The sequence below is a fragment of the Phragmites australis genome, chromosome 16 (assembly GCF_958298935.1).
Source record: "Phragmites australis chromosome 16, lpPhrAust1.1, whole genome shotgun sequence".
In the NCBI taxonomy this organism is placed as follows: domain Eukaryota; kingdom Viridiplantae; phylum Streptophyta; class Magnoliopsida; order Poales; family Poaceae; genus Phragmites; species Phragmites australis.
In genome coordinates this window covers 5423471-5437920 of record NC_084936.1, presented here as the reverse complement: position 1 = coordinate 5437920, position 14450 = coordinate 5423471, and the positions used below count along the sequence as shown (strand labels likewise).

The 14450-nt window shown below is 43.5% G+C and overlaps 1 protein-coding gene across 1 annotated transcript; it reads left to right on the top strand.

The window, feature by feature from the left end:
• Positions 1-8452: 8452 nt before the first annotated feature.
• LOC133896398 (disease resistance protein PIK6-NP-like) lies at positions 8453-11072 on the top strand. Its single transcript, XM_062336993.1, has one exon. The coding sequence runs from the start codon at positions 8575-8577 to the stop codon at positions 10936-10938; it is 2364 nt and encodes a 787-aa protein (XP_062192977.1). The 5' UTR covers positions 8453-8574; the 3' UTR covers positions 10939-11072.
• The last annotated feature ends 3378 nt before the right edge of the window (positions 11073-14450 follow it).

The window sequence follows — 14450 nt, the reverse complement described above, 5'->3', positions numbered from 1 at the left end:
ACGGCAAAGAGCCGATGGGGTCGCAGATTGCCTCCCCTTGGTAAGACATCGCCTTCACCCCTAGCAAGCCACCACGGGGCTCAGGATGGCCCTGCCTCTGGAGCCTGACCGTGGCTAAGGGCCAAGGGCAAAGGGAGTCACAGACCACACCCCCTCCTTCGGCCTAGCCATCGTCTTCACCTCCAGCAAACTACCGTGGGGCTCTGGATGGCCCTGCCTCTAGAGCCTAGCTGCGGCTAAGGGCCGAGAGGGTTGCAGACTGCCTCCCTTAGTCTGGCAATAGCCTCCAACTCCAACAAACGTCGCGGGGCTCCAGATGGCCCTGCCTTTGGAGCCTGACCGCGGCAAAAGGTTGAGGGGGTCACGGACTGCCTTCCCTAACCCAACCATCTACTTCACCTTCGGTAAACTGTCATGGGGCTCCAGATAGCCCTACCTCCGGAGCCTACCCGTAGCCAAGGGCCGAGGGGGTCACGGATCGCCTCCCCTTGCCTAGCCATTACCTCCACCTCCGGCAAACACTGCAAGGCTCTGGATGGCACTACCTCTGGAGCCTGACAGCAGCTAAGGGTCGAGGGGTCGTAGACCGCCTCCCGACGTAGCCATCATCTCCACCATCGGAAAACCACCATGGTACTCCGGATGGCCCTTCCTCCGAAGCTTGGCAACGGTTAAGGGTTGAGAGGGCTGAGGACCGCCTCCCCTGACCTCGCCATCACATGCACCTTCGGTAACTCCTCTGGCGCATTGCCGCGTAGCTACCGGATGGCCCCACATCCAAAGCCCGTCTGCTGAGCTCCGAGTGGATCGATTTGAGTCAAAAATTTGGAGCTAATTTGGAGAAGAGTCTAAACTGACATCGGATATTAGAAAGGGTATATCGTGCTAGAAGCGCACAAAGACATGTCTGGCCATAGGTTTGGAGGGTCGCCATACACTTCGATCCAAAAAAAAAAACACTAAGCGGTTCCAACTATTTATTTATATTACTAAAAACTTGCACATCCCAAGGACAATTACAAAGAGAAGCCCCGACATACAGGAAATAAATCCTAAGAGAGCAAACCAAGGAGAGAAAGAGTACAACGTGACAAAAGAAAACTACAAGCCCTAACAGCGGCCGTGCATAAAGCAGTGTATGCGCTTCATCTGAGGCCTACCACTGTGGAAGATGATGCAGTAGCCAGCCCCCGAGCTGTCGAAAGATGAGGACGAGGACGAAGAGACCTCCTCCACAGCCCTCTTTCCCTCCTCCTTATCTTCTTTTTCCATTTGGGCCGCCCCTTTCTTCGCTTTCGCCTTCTCCTCCTCGTCGATCTCCTTCATCAGGAGATCCCAGTTGGCCTCCCTCTCATCATCGGAGATATTGATGATCTCGATGGGAGTGACCGCTCCAATTGGAGGTTGAGTTGGAGCAGCAGGAGCTAGCCCCCTCTGCAAGGATGAAAGCACGATGGTCGTTTGTTCCAACCTTGCAAGCACTGGCTCTAGCCTTGCAAGCATGCCCGCGAGATCGCTTGCCTCCGAAGGCACCACGGTAGGCGGAGCCAGGGTAGGCGCCGGAGGTGACAAACCAGTCGAGGCCATCGTCATTTCTAACAATGAGGAGGAAGAGGGTGCCATGCTCAAGCCAAGAAGAAGTGCTCCCTCGTACAGCAGTGAGGAATCAGCTGGGTAAACCCGGCCTTTTGTAGCCAAACCAGTCAGTCACACACACCCGGGGAAGAAAACAGAACAACCATGGGTGTTTCTTTGTGGCACTTCCAATTACTCCCCTAGGGGCCTATGGCTACTTCCTGGTCGATCCCTGCACGCGTGACAACATGCTACGGTGACACCCTATTTTTTTGCGCACACATCTCATCACATTTATGGCTCAAGCCTCCTTTCGGCGTGTGCAAGGGCCGTGGGCACGATACCTCCGGTGAGCCCATGCATTACCCGGTTAGCAACACCATTGTAGCTTCATGCCCTTAAATACTTGGGCCAAGAAAACGTGGAGAATACCTTGCTTCCACTTGCAATCTCCACTGCGATTATTCAAGTGGTGAAAGGACTTGCCATCAGGGAGGCTGAAGGGCTCACTCTGCCCCCCACATGGGCTCTGGAGCATGTACCTCCCTCACAACCTTGACGGCCTTTGGCTCCAACGACGACCACGCCTCCAGCCTTCACATAGGCTCTGGAGCCTAGGGGAACCAGTAATTCCCTCTAGACTACATCATCTCTGTCATATCCTCGCCACCATCACTCGCGTTCACTATGGAGAGACTCCCCGATGGCGAGGGGTTGCCCAGGAGATCTTGACTATGAGGCTGGATTGGAGCTAATTCCTTCTAACATCTGCTCACCCCTCCGAACCTCGAGACCAACAAATGAGGGGCTACTATTGGGGAAAATACCCCAACCCACAGGCATTACCAAAGGGTCGCCATCTAGTGCTATTCCGGAGCCCGAAGGCTCCAGGCTCCCCGCAGAGACTACAAATGTCGGAAGTCATAAGAGCTCATCAAGCCGCTCCTTCTCTAGGCGGGGGAAGCAGCTAGCCTTCAAAGGAAATATCAGTAAAGGAAATATACCCCCCTGCATTCATCTAACATGAAGTGATCGGCAATTAATGCCGATGCAAGTGGGGGTCACCCTGATATTCTAATGCAAGTGGACACCATTCTGACACCCAACACAGTGCGACGGCGTGCCGCAATTGACGATTGCCTTAGCATCTCACCCTTACGGTTGCTTGCACCATTGTATTTGCTATAATAAAAATAATATCTTCTAGGTATGGGTAAAAGTATTTTTACCAGGGCTCGGGCTATGTAAGTTTGATCGGTCCTAGGTCCCTGTTGTATGGCGGTAACTTGTACCGTTATCTCTGTAAGGGCATACTTATATGTTTACACCCCGGATGATACTATAAATACAGACCCTAGCCATCAGATTAGAGGACCAATCTTTTCATGATCAATTCATTTAGTGTTCCTTTCTCTTCACCTCTTCTCCAAGCTTGAGCCATTTGTGTGAGTGTGCTCTCGTTGTACTTGTTCGTAAAAGATATTTTCTTCCGCTAACACAGATTTTTCGTGCATGAGTTAGGACCAAGGAAAAAAAATTATGTGGATTCTATGTATGTACAAATATGCGTGCATTCGCCACTGAGAGTGTCAGCTACAACGAAGAAATGGTATATAATTACATGTTGATGTCTACTTTTCATTTAACATACGACATCACTAATTAATTTTTTCATTTCTTTAATGACAGCGCTGGAAGCTGAGGACCAACAAGTTACTACTCTCAGAAATTATTGCCATTCAAGGACAGCTCGCCGGGTTCATCCATGAACTGGCTCAGCATTCGAAGCCTCTGTTCTCAAGCCGTGACTTTTCTAGCACGACACTAGTTGTGTCGGTACAAAATCGAAGTGAACGAGATGTAATGAAACTACATATGTTTGTGAATAAACTATTGTAACAAATAAATATTGTGATGCTTTAATATATTTAAAGTATGCTTTAGCAATGCTTTAATATTTTGCAAAATATATACTGAGCAATATATATATATATATATATATATATATATATATATATATATATATAACATATTTTTCAGCTTATCACTGCTGATTAAACTTACTAGCAAGGTAAAAATAGCACTTACAACTCTGGACCAAAACTCAGAATGATGTTCATTAATCTCAAGCTCCCTTTGTCTAAGGACAATAAGCTCTTGAAGCTTCATTTCTTGTTTGTTGCTATTGTTCGTTTGCATCCCGATCTGGGCCAAAATGAAGACAAAATTACTATTGAAAAGGGTCAGGGAGAGGTGATGTTGGGGAGGGGCGCCATTCGGGGAGGGGCCGGCGTGGGGAGGGGCGACGTCCTGGGATGAGTAAGCGTCCGGGGGTCAGTAGGTGGTGTCAGTTAGGAGGAGAGGCAGAAAGGGGAGGACGATGGGCCAGGTTATACAGGAGAGGCTATCACTGTTGGCTCTACTATTCAACTGACAGTGATAAGCTTCCTTTTCATTGTAATTAGATAAGAACTATTTGTATCTAATTTATATTTATTATAATTCCTAATATTTAGAATATCCTTCTTATCATTTAAGCCAAATTGAACTATTTATAATATTTGAGCTCAATATGGAATCAATAATTTTCAAATACCTAGAGCAATCAAGAAAGTAAAATCCAACTACAAATAAAATGTACATCAAGTTACGAACCTTGAACAACAAATGAGACTTGAATTTCACCAAAATTTGGAGCAAAATTTGAAAAAAATTCGCCTCCTCTCTCCCCCAACCTAGCAAGAATAGAGCGTCTCTCTGTTTTTGCTCGGTTGGGGGATTGAGCTCACCATTAGATTGAACTCACCATTATAGGCTTATCACTGTCAGTTCGGTCTTGGAACTGGCAGTGATAATTACCTATCGAGGGTCTCCTGAACAGGCAGTGGTACACTATCACTACCAGGTTGGGCCCAACCGGCACTGATGAGGGCTCAATAATATGCTATTCTGTTATGGTGCTTTTAGAATGAACTATGTCTGTAGTTAACATCAGTTTACACAATAGGTTGATAAATGATGTTCTATACTTCTCCGACCGTTGGTACTACAGTCCACTTCTGAAATTTTAATCTGCAATTTTTGGAGATTCGACTTGATTTATGAAAGGGAGCTGCTTCAGTACTTCTTTTTTAAAAGTTGCACAAATGCTAAAGCACAATCAAGGGTGGATTCAACCCACTTACCCTTTTAATGTGCTTTAAGAGTTGTAAAACTTAAGAAAAGAGTACCGGTGCAACTTTATGGAAAACACTTATTTTATCGAAATCAGGACATATAGATAAGAGTAGAACTTTGTCCCTCTTGTAATATTGTACCGATAACCATTCATCTAATAAAGCAATGAAAAAACGCAAGAACTGAACCAGTGAAGGAATAAAGCTATCAAAGAATACATACATAGCTTTGCGTGTGATAGTTTGTACATTTGGCGAAGGATTGGAATGAAAGACAAATTCCCATGACTCATTACATCACAAATTATCTTCTCTAAACTAACATTCCCCTTTCCAGCTGTTGCCAAGTTGTTAGAAACCGCAAAATCTTCGTAGAGAAGACATTACTAACGGAATTCCTCTTCACAAAATCATATGCCCACCTGATTCCATGGTATCTACACAAAATGTTAAAGAAAGAGCATATCAGGTGCCTTCCTCTTGACAGATTCATTAAATAAAGACTTTAGCATGTGTATGGAACAGTTTTTTCCCCTTAGTGTCAGTATCTCTCTCCCCTTTGGCCATGATGTGTTCCTTTCACTCGCACTTACGCTTTTTCTTTTCAATTTTCCTCTTGTTAACGATGTGCAATTTTACAGCCTAGCTTTTAGAATGAACTTGTGACTTTAGATAGCATCATTTTACACAATAGGTTGATAAATGATGTTCTCTACTTCTCTTACCCTTGTTGCTACAGTCTACTTCTTCTGAAGTTCTAATCTGCAATTTTTGGAATTCGACTTGATTTATGAAGAAGCATTGACTTCATGGAAATCTGGACATAGCTAGAGATAAGAGCAGGACTTTTTGTCCCTCTCATAAAATTCTACCAGTATCCAATTCGTCTAATAATGCTAAAAATCTTAGGAACCGAACCTTTAAAGCAGGACTTTATGTCACTCTCATAAAATTGTACCAATATCCAATTCGTCTAATAAAGCAGAGAAGTGTAAGAACCAAACCAACGAAGGAATAAAGTTGCCAAAGAATAATAGGTTTGTGTGATAGGTTGTGCATGTCACGAAGGTATTGTATTCAAATGCACGCAACTAAATTATCATTTTTTCGCAAAACTCCCGTGTCCTAAACGGGTCTAAAGAAGCAAACAAAAAAAAAGGTCTAAGAGACATTAATTTGCCTGAATTTTAAGAAAGATCTAGCATGTTGATTAGCTCACTAAGACACCGTCCATACCTATACCCAGGTGTATGTGTTATTTGTTACTCCCTCCGATCATAAATACTTGTCGTTTTGATTAAGATCCGATCAAACTTTTAAAAATTTGACTATCAATAGCTTCCAAAATATTTAGTTTGGAAACATAAAAATCACACGTATAGATTTATCTTGAAAAATACTTTCATAATATTATATTTTTTTATTAGATATTATAACTATATTCAAATAGAAAATTTTGGTCAAAGTTGCACGTCGAAGACCGTAAAAAATCAAAAGCAACGAGTATTTATGATCGGAGGGGGTACTATATGTCCCATATCATAATTTATGCCTGTTTTGTTACACGTCTAAATAGCATTCGCACTATAGCAAACTAATAACTATGGTCCTAAAGGGATATGCACACACCCCTTTAGCAGTACATACATACATTGATAATCGTCCATAGAAAGAATCACTGTTAGTATATAACAATACCTGATGAGCAAAACCTTTGTGAAGTACTCAACAGAAAAGACTTAAATGTTCTGACACTAGAAGTATGGACTATCACTACTACAAAGAAAATCATCCTAGACATTTTATCATAGATGATTAAGTGGAAACCATTAGTGATAAAACTATCATGGATGGACGGTTCTTAGAAGAAATCCATCTAAGTTGATAGAAAGAACCGTCTATGATGACCTACTTATCATAGACGGTCATTTTTTTTAAAGCCATTCATGATACTTTATAGACAGTTCATGACAATAATCATTTATGATATTTATACTTATCATATATAATATATCATAGACGGTTTTTAACCATGTATGCTAATATTTTAACTTCCCATCCTCACAAATTTGAAATTCCCACTTGTTTCACCGAATTTGGCCTTTAAAATAGAAGGGTCAGCTTTTCTCCCACTACTACCGACATGCTCATCACAGATGATATGCAACTGTCATCACAGACTATTCGTGTCAAGAAACGTCTGTGATAAGTCCTCACCACAGAAGGTTCTTGCCACGAATCATCTGTGATGGGTTCTTTCTACAGCTACAGAATTTCCTATTTATTGGCTAGTGTTATGAAATGCTAGCCATACCCTCTGAAATAAAGAAGCAGACAAACAGCTGTAGCACAAATGTTAGATGTGTAATTTGAGTGCTCTCCAAACTAAGGCTGCGAATGAGTGCACACTAATTAAAAATTCCAAATCATAGCACATGTGCAAATTCTAATCAATATTTCAACTTCATGTATATAAATTTCTATGCACAGAGTACAAGTTTACATTCACATCCACCACACGATTAAAGAAGCAGACAAACAGCTGTAGCACAAATGTTAGATGTGTAATTTGAGTGCTCTCCAAACTAAGGCTGCGAATGAGTGCACACTAATTAAAAATTCCAAATCATAGCACATGTGCAAATTCTAATCAATATTTCAACTTCATGTATATAAATTTCTATGCACAGAGTACAAGTTTACATTCACATCCACCACACGATTACAAACTCCACACAACTCACCGCGTAGGGAAGTGGAACTTGCCCTTGGGGTTAAGAATCTAACCTCAGAATTTGGGAACGAATAGACATGTCCTTGATTTTTTTGGAGCTCTGCTGTTAGAGCGGAGGTGGATTTGACGATAACTCTTGATCTAGATATACGATTGAAGTGATTCTTGTTAAGTTAGTTGCACAATTTAATCTGAATTTTCTGTCAAAATTTTAGGTCCATCAGAACTACAAATTGAGAATTACGTTAGTTTGAATAACATGTCTGCAGTCAATCTCGAGTGGAAAATCGAGATTAAATAAATTTTTTATTAGGGCTAAATTTTAATTATTGAAATTTGTTTTTGTATTCCTTAATCATTGACCCCCTTCTTATTGCTATGTTATTATATTACAATCCTACGCTATGATTCCGCTGTACCCAATCCCTTGTCGATCTCTTGCGGCATTGAAACCAATTTATATTGATTTTTAAATATTCTTGATAAAAATATAATTTAGCATGAATTTTTCAAATAAAAAACAAAGGTGTGAGATGTAAAATAAAATAGTTTGGTATATATATATAAATAAATAATCTTTTATTTTAAAAAAGTGCAAATATGTTGTATGTTTACTGAAATATAGTTTTTCTTTTTAACCTTTTTTCCTCTTTTTTTAATTTTTCTAATTCTACCCAAACTCTAAAGGCTAAAACACACAATAAACAACATGTTTTTAAGAAATTTTTTAAAAGTCCATAAGTCGATTTACACTAACTTAAGGAATTTTTATGATTTTATAAATTTTGAATTCAGATTTGAATTCGACCAAAAATTCACTTGGCTTATCATATGGAACCGGCTCGGCATGCTCGAAATTCGTGAAATTTCTAAATAATTGCTAGCAGGTAGCTAGCTCTTCCATTTGTCTCGGTCCGTGGGTGTCTATATATATATGCATAGCTCACTGTGCAGCTAGCATCCAAATTATTGGTGAGTTCCGCTCATTTCTAAATTAGTGAGCTCCCATCCACTTGCATCATTTATATAGTCACAGAGAGAGAGAGAGAGAGAGAGAGAGAGAGAGAGAGAGAGAGAGAGAGGGATTCAATGGCTGACCAGACGCACGGCGCCGTGGACTCGCTGCTGGGCCTTCTGTCGTCGGCGATCAAGGACGAAGCCCGGCTGCTGGGCGGCGTCCAGGGCGATATCCAGTTCATCAAGGACGAGATGGAAAGCATGAACGGCTTCCTCCTGCACCTGACCAAGACGGACACGCCGCACGACGACCAGGTCCGCGCCTGGATGAAGCAGGTCCGCGACATCGCCTACATCGCCCAGGACATCATCGAGCTCTACAAGCGCGACCTGAGACCGCCGGGGAGTGGCCTCTGGGCCCTCGTGCGCCACGTCCCCGTATACCTGCGGACGATGCCGGCCCGCCACCGCCTCGCCACCAAGATCAGCGAGCTCAAGGTCCGGGTGCGCGACGTGGGCGAGAGGCGCCAGCGCTACGGCGTCACCGTCCCAGACAGCGCGGCGCTCAAGCCCACGCTGGTCGACCAAGACGGCAAGACCGACGAGAAGAGGGAAGATTTCCTACGTGCCCTTGAAGATGACCACAACAGGGAGGCTCCTTGTCCATCTTTTAGCACGGCGATCGCCATGCTCCCTTGTGGTCTTGCATCTGAAGCTGGCTCAGACATACAAGGTATCCTGGAGAAATGCTTGCCGGATCACGTCGACAGCATGAAAATGCTGCTCCGTGCTCTGTATGCTTATCCCTACGGGACCAAAGATGAACTGCAGAAGTTGTTGAAGAAGCTGACCCACAGATCAGCAAATGTGAAATGGGAAGTGATGGTTTTCTGCTACGGCAAGCTGTCCACACATTACAAGAGCTGCCTGCAGTATCTGACTGCTTTCCTCCAAGAAATCAGAATCAGCAGGACGAGCTTGGTCAGGCGATGGGTCGCCGAAGGCCTAGTGGCCAAGTACGAAGGGGCTCAGCCCATGGAAGAAGCAGGTGAACGATGCTTCAATGAGCTTGTCTTTCGAGGCTTTATTTGTCCTGAAAATCCTGGTGCCACCGGCCTAAAAATCAAGAGCTGCAAGCTGGATGATTCAGTTGGGAAATTCATCATGCGCATCTCCGAAAGCGAGAACTTTGTGGCCGGCGCCCTGCCGACTCACCTTCGTCATCAGGTTGAAATCCGAAAGATTGTTCAACGGCAACCACCACCGGAGAAACCGTGGCCGCGGAACATCTGGGACGACCTCTGCATCAGAGTTCCAAGAAAGCAACTTGATATGAAGGATATTGATGACTCCACGGCTGCAGACGGCGGCAAGCTGCATCCCATGGATGACATGGTAAATCTCCTCAAAAGTCTACCAAAAGAGTATCGACTCAACGTGCTGGATCTCGGAGGCTGCAAAGGCTTGAAGAAGCGCTACCTCAAGAGCATCTGCGAGGTGCTCTCGCTCAAGTATTTGTGCCTCCGGAATACTGACGTTTCCCGGCTGCCAAGGCAGATCAACAACCTCTGGAAGCTGGAGACACTCGACATCCGGCACACCGTCGTGCCGCCCGCCGACACAGAGCACATCTTCCTTCCCAATCTGAAGCATTTCCTAGCCGGCCAAATCATCCGTCAGGCCGGTGACAAAACTGAGTCATTTCGCACCGTGCGAATGCCTCGCAAGATCGGGAAGAGCACGGAGATACTGCGCCATGTCGAGATCTCGCGCGGCGAAGTCGACCTAGAAAGAATTGGGCATCAGAAGCAGCTAAGGAAGATGGGCGTGGTCCTCGACGGCAGCGGAGATAACATCAAGCATTTGCTCAGAACAATCACCAAATTGAGCGAATGCCTGCGCTCTCTATCAGTCTGGATCACGCCATCAGATAAGGCCGGAGACGAGGGCGTGACTCTTAACAGCGAGGACAGTATCGTTGCCGCGTTCTCACCTCCCAAGCAGCTTGAGAGTCTCAACATCAGGTTCTTTAACAGCGGCGTCCCTTCCTGGATCAGAGGGCTCGAAAATCTTTCCAAGATCACTCTACGTGACACCCAAGTGACGAGAGAAGGCATGCGAACTCTCGGCGAGCTCCAAGGCTTGCGTTGCCTCAGGCTCCGCCACGGTTCATTAACTGAAAATAGTATCACACTGGACAAGGGAGAGTTCAAAAACCTCAGGTTTCTTCTCATCGATCAGGTCTCCATCATCACTGCTCAAGACGGTGCGGCTCCCAAGCTGGAGAAGATTGTCTGGACCTTCGACAGGATGGAGATCACGCAGGACACCATTTCTGGGATCAACCATCTTCATAGCCTCAAAGAGCTGGAGCTCCACGGCGAGTGGAACGATCCAGGAGGTCACATGAAGCAAGCCATTGCCGGGCATCCGAACCGTCCGTCCATCACAGGTACTCCTGTCCAGACTCGTCTTTCTGGGCCCCCATGCGCATGATGTTCCTTTTACGGAAGAAAAACTCCCTAATTAATAAAGGATTATGTACGTGTGTCGAGTATATATGTATATATTGTAGCGTGTGCTACTGCAATCGTATTTCTGATCTGATCGAGCGGTGTGTGCTCTACTAATATTTGTGTTGTCAACTTGTGATTGAGCGGTGTTGAAGTGTGGAACATCATGCACCATGTATGTATATTTTACTGAAATATGTATTGATCAATAAATTAAACCGTTCGTTCTACTGTTGTGTTACAATTTTTTTTCCCAAGAACTTGGCCGTATCTCTGCTTAATCTATTAGGGCTTGTCTCCACATCGTCAATAAAGAAAATTAGAGAAAAGACAGATACAACACAATAGACAAGTTCTATCTCTAGCAGTTAATGTGGGCTGGCCCACTTAAGAATCATCTCCGATCCGACCCACTCGTTAGACTGAACCCAACAGCTTCCCTTCGCGGGGCAGATTTTCGTCGTGAAGGAATTCCCGTTCCCTTCAGCGCTCCAACGGTTTCCCTTCACGGTTCCCTTCACGACAGGATTCCCAGAGTCATTCCCTTCAAGACGGGATTCTCTCTCCGTTCCCTTTGCGATTCCCCTCGAAGGGAAGCTGTTGGAGATGAGAGGAAATAAAGGGAATGGGAACAGGGAAGGGAATCGGGAAGGGAACGAAATGAAGGGAATATGGTTAGGGGTAGTCTTAAGATTCTAATTCTTCAGGGATCACTGTTCGTTAATTGATCACTATCTGTATCGAGCCTTATCTCTATAACCTAATTCGCGTAAAAAACCTCAGCTGTCATTGAGCCACCTCAGAAAAAAAAAAACATAGTCCGTCGGATTAAGCCGGTGAGAGAGGAGAGCTGTCCGATCATGAACCGGGAGGTGTCTTCGTGAGTCTTCCCAAAGCATGCCGCTCCTTACGCCCGCAGCTCAAGGTTCAAAAATGTGTTTGGAGGTAGAAATTAGTCGGCGGCGGTTACCGAAAATTCGCGGTTACCGTGAAAATTCAGCAAGAATTCAGACAAATTTATTTGGTTAAATTTGTAGATTCGACGAGAATTCGGACCGAATCAAATAACTGATAACCATCTGTATTTAACAATTTATTGAGCAAATTTAACGATTTATCAATCGGTTTTAACGATAACCGAGCACACATAAATTCGACTGAATTGGACGCATAATTTGAATTTTGATGAAATTCAAGGAAAATCACAAAGAAATAAAAAATAAAAAAACAGAAACAATAGAAAAAAATATGGTATGAGATTTGCTATGTTTTTTTTTAATCAGAAAATTTTTTGGCATGACCTTCACTATATTTTGGACATTTCCTAGAAAACAAATAGATACTAATAGCAATACGAGTATGAACATATAATTGTTTCATCAAATATATGCATACATTACATAAGTAGCACCTCAAATTAATAAATATGTCTAAATGTCCATACAAAAGGTAGAAACATAATCACATGTCATCCATCAATACTTACTAAAGTGATGATCGATGCTTAAAATGTAGTTTGCATAGTATACATGCCACGTGCAACTTACTATATGAAAAAAAAATAGCACAATACTATAGTATGCAAATAAAGTAGTTGCAGAAAGTAAATTATTATCACCTTTAGTACCACCAGCTTCTAATAAGGGGGACGATTAAATTCCGCTATATTATGCTCTTCGATGGACATGAGCATTATCCGTCGTGTAGATAGCAACTCTGCCTTAAACTCTGCCTAATTTTGTCCCGCCCATGCAAAAGTAGTTAACCATTGTCCTTACAATATGGCATAAAACTCAGGGTCTTGTCACTCATATATCCACTGAATAGGAGGCTCTGACTGAGCATCGGGGATAGGATAGTCGTGTGGATACGATCCAGAACTACTCTCTATATCATAGTTGCTGAAATAGCTTGCACTATCTTGTGGTCTATCATGGCCACCCTGTATGATATGCCTTTGTGAGGATGGAGAACCATGGTCCTCGTCCTATGTGGTATATGTAAACTGACTCTCACCAGTGAATTGCAAGGGAGCAACAGCAAAGGATGGGTGTGGAGGAGCACTGCCTCCCTGACCGTCATCATCACCGCTGCCTATCTTTGAGCTGCTGTCATTAGACTCTTAGTAAGTTAAGCTCTTTGAGGCACCATTCGTGCTCTCATCGCTTTGTACTTGTCTTTTACCCTTACTCTTAATCTTCTTGCCCTTCTTTAGATAGTGTACAGTCTCCAGTCTACCGTTGCAAATCATGTGGGCTCACTGTGTCTGTCACCATATGAGTTGACAGGAGTATGTCACTGTCTGTGTCCTCCTTATCAAGCTCTGGGGTAGCATTTGATCTACCGGTCTCCATCCAGTCCCGGAGCGGATTGTTGTCCTCATTCAACGTGAGCTCCATAGGCTGCTAAAATGAATCATTATCAATAGTCGATCTGATGTATGTATCCAAATTATTCTATATTCTCAGGTTGTAGTTTACATATACCAACGTATAAAGCTTCTTGTAGCTTAACCGATTGTGAACTTTCGTGTGGATGAATGCAAATGTACTACAGTTCCTCTCACACCCACTAGATGAAGCGCACTGAGACATTAGGCGCATGGCAAGCATCATTAGTGTAGGTGCACACGAACCGAACATAGACCACCATTACGCTGCAAGTAAGTAAAGTGATCTAACATTTAGAAAAGTAGATAAAGTGATGTAACGGTTAGATATGTGAACACAATTCGTACCAGGTGGAGTCTTGCCGTCATATGCCATCCGTGAAGCGAGCGGACTAGCAAATGACCGAGACTTTGTCCGATACATTTCAACCTCATTAAGTGCTTCCACGGTAGTACTAACATCGGTCATCCTCTCGAATGCCTCCTGAAGATCTTGTAACAAGGTTGGACCCATGCACAATGTGTAGTGCGCCCGGGGATTCAATGCGGTCGTTGCAAGGTAATGATCAAAAAATTAGTACCATAAGCATTAGTACAATAATAATGCAATTAGTAAGAGTGTTTCATCGGCATTCAAGTAGTTCTCATTTGTTAGATCGTACATTCTATGATCGACAACTGTTATGTACTTTTCAAAGGTATCCCTATCATTGTGATACAATGAATAGGGCTCCTGCTTAACAATGTTGTATCTCAAGAGCACTTCACTCAATGTCGGCACCTTGTCTTGATCAGCAAATCCAAAAAAGGCATACAACGGCTAAACGGAATCGACAACAATTTCAAGGTTGTCCCACCATGATAAGCTAGATAGGCAACAATGTGCATATCTCCCAATATCAGAACCCATGTAGCGAGACTGTTGCATGTCATTAGATGCCATCCATTGCATGAACATATCCTTTTGGTGTAGAAAGCATTCAAGAAATAGATAGTTTACGTTAAATCTTGTGGCATTCCACATCACCAACTCTCCACCAATCGTGGTCTTCATCATTTCATAGAGCTTTGAATGATTGTAAAGTCATCGCGATATGGACCTTGCA

Excerpts from the sequence above, each read along its gene's own strand:
- LOC133896398 (XM_062336993.1), top strand. The coding sequence starts at position 8,575 with ATGGCTGACCAGACGCACGGCGCCGTGGACTCGCTGCTGGGCCTTCTG.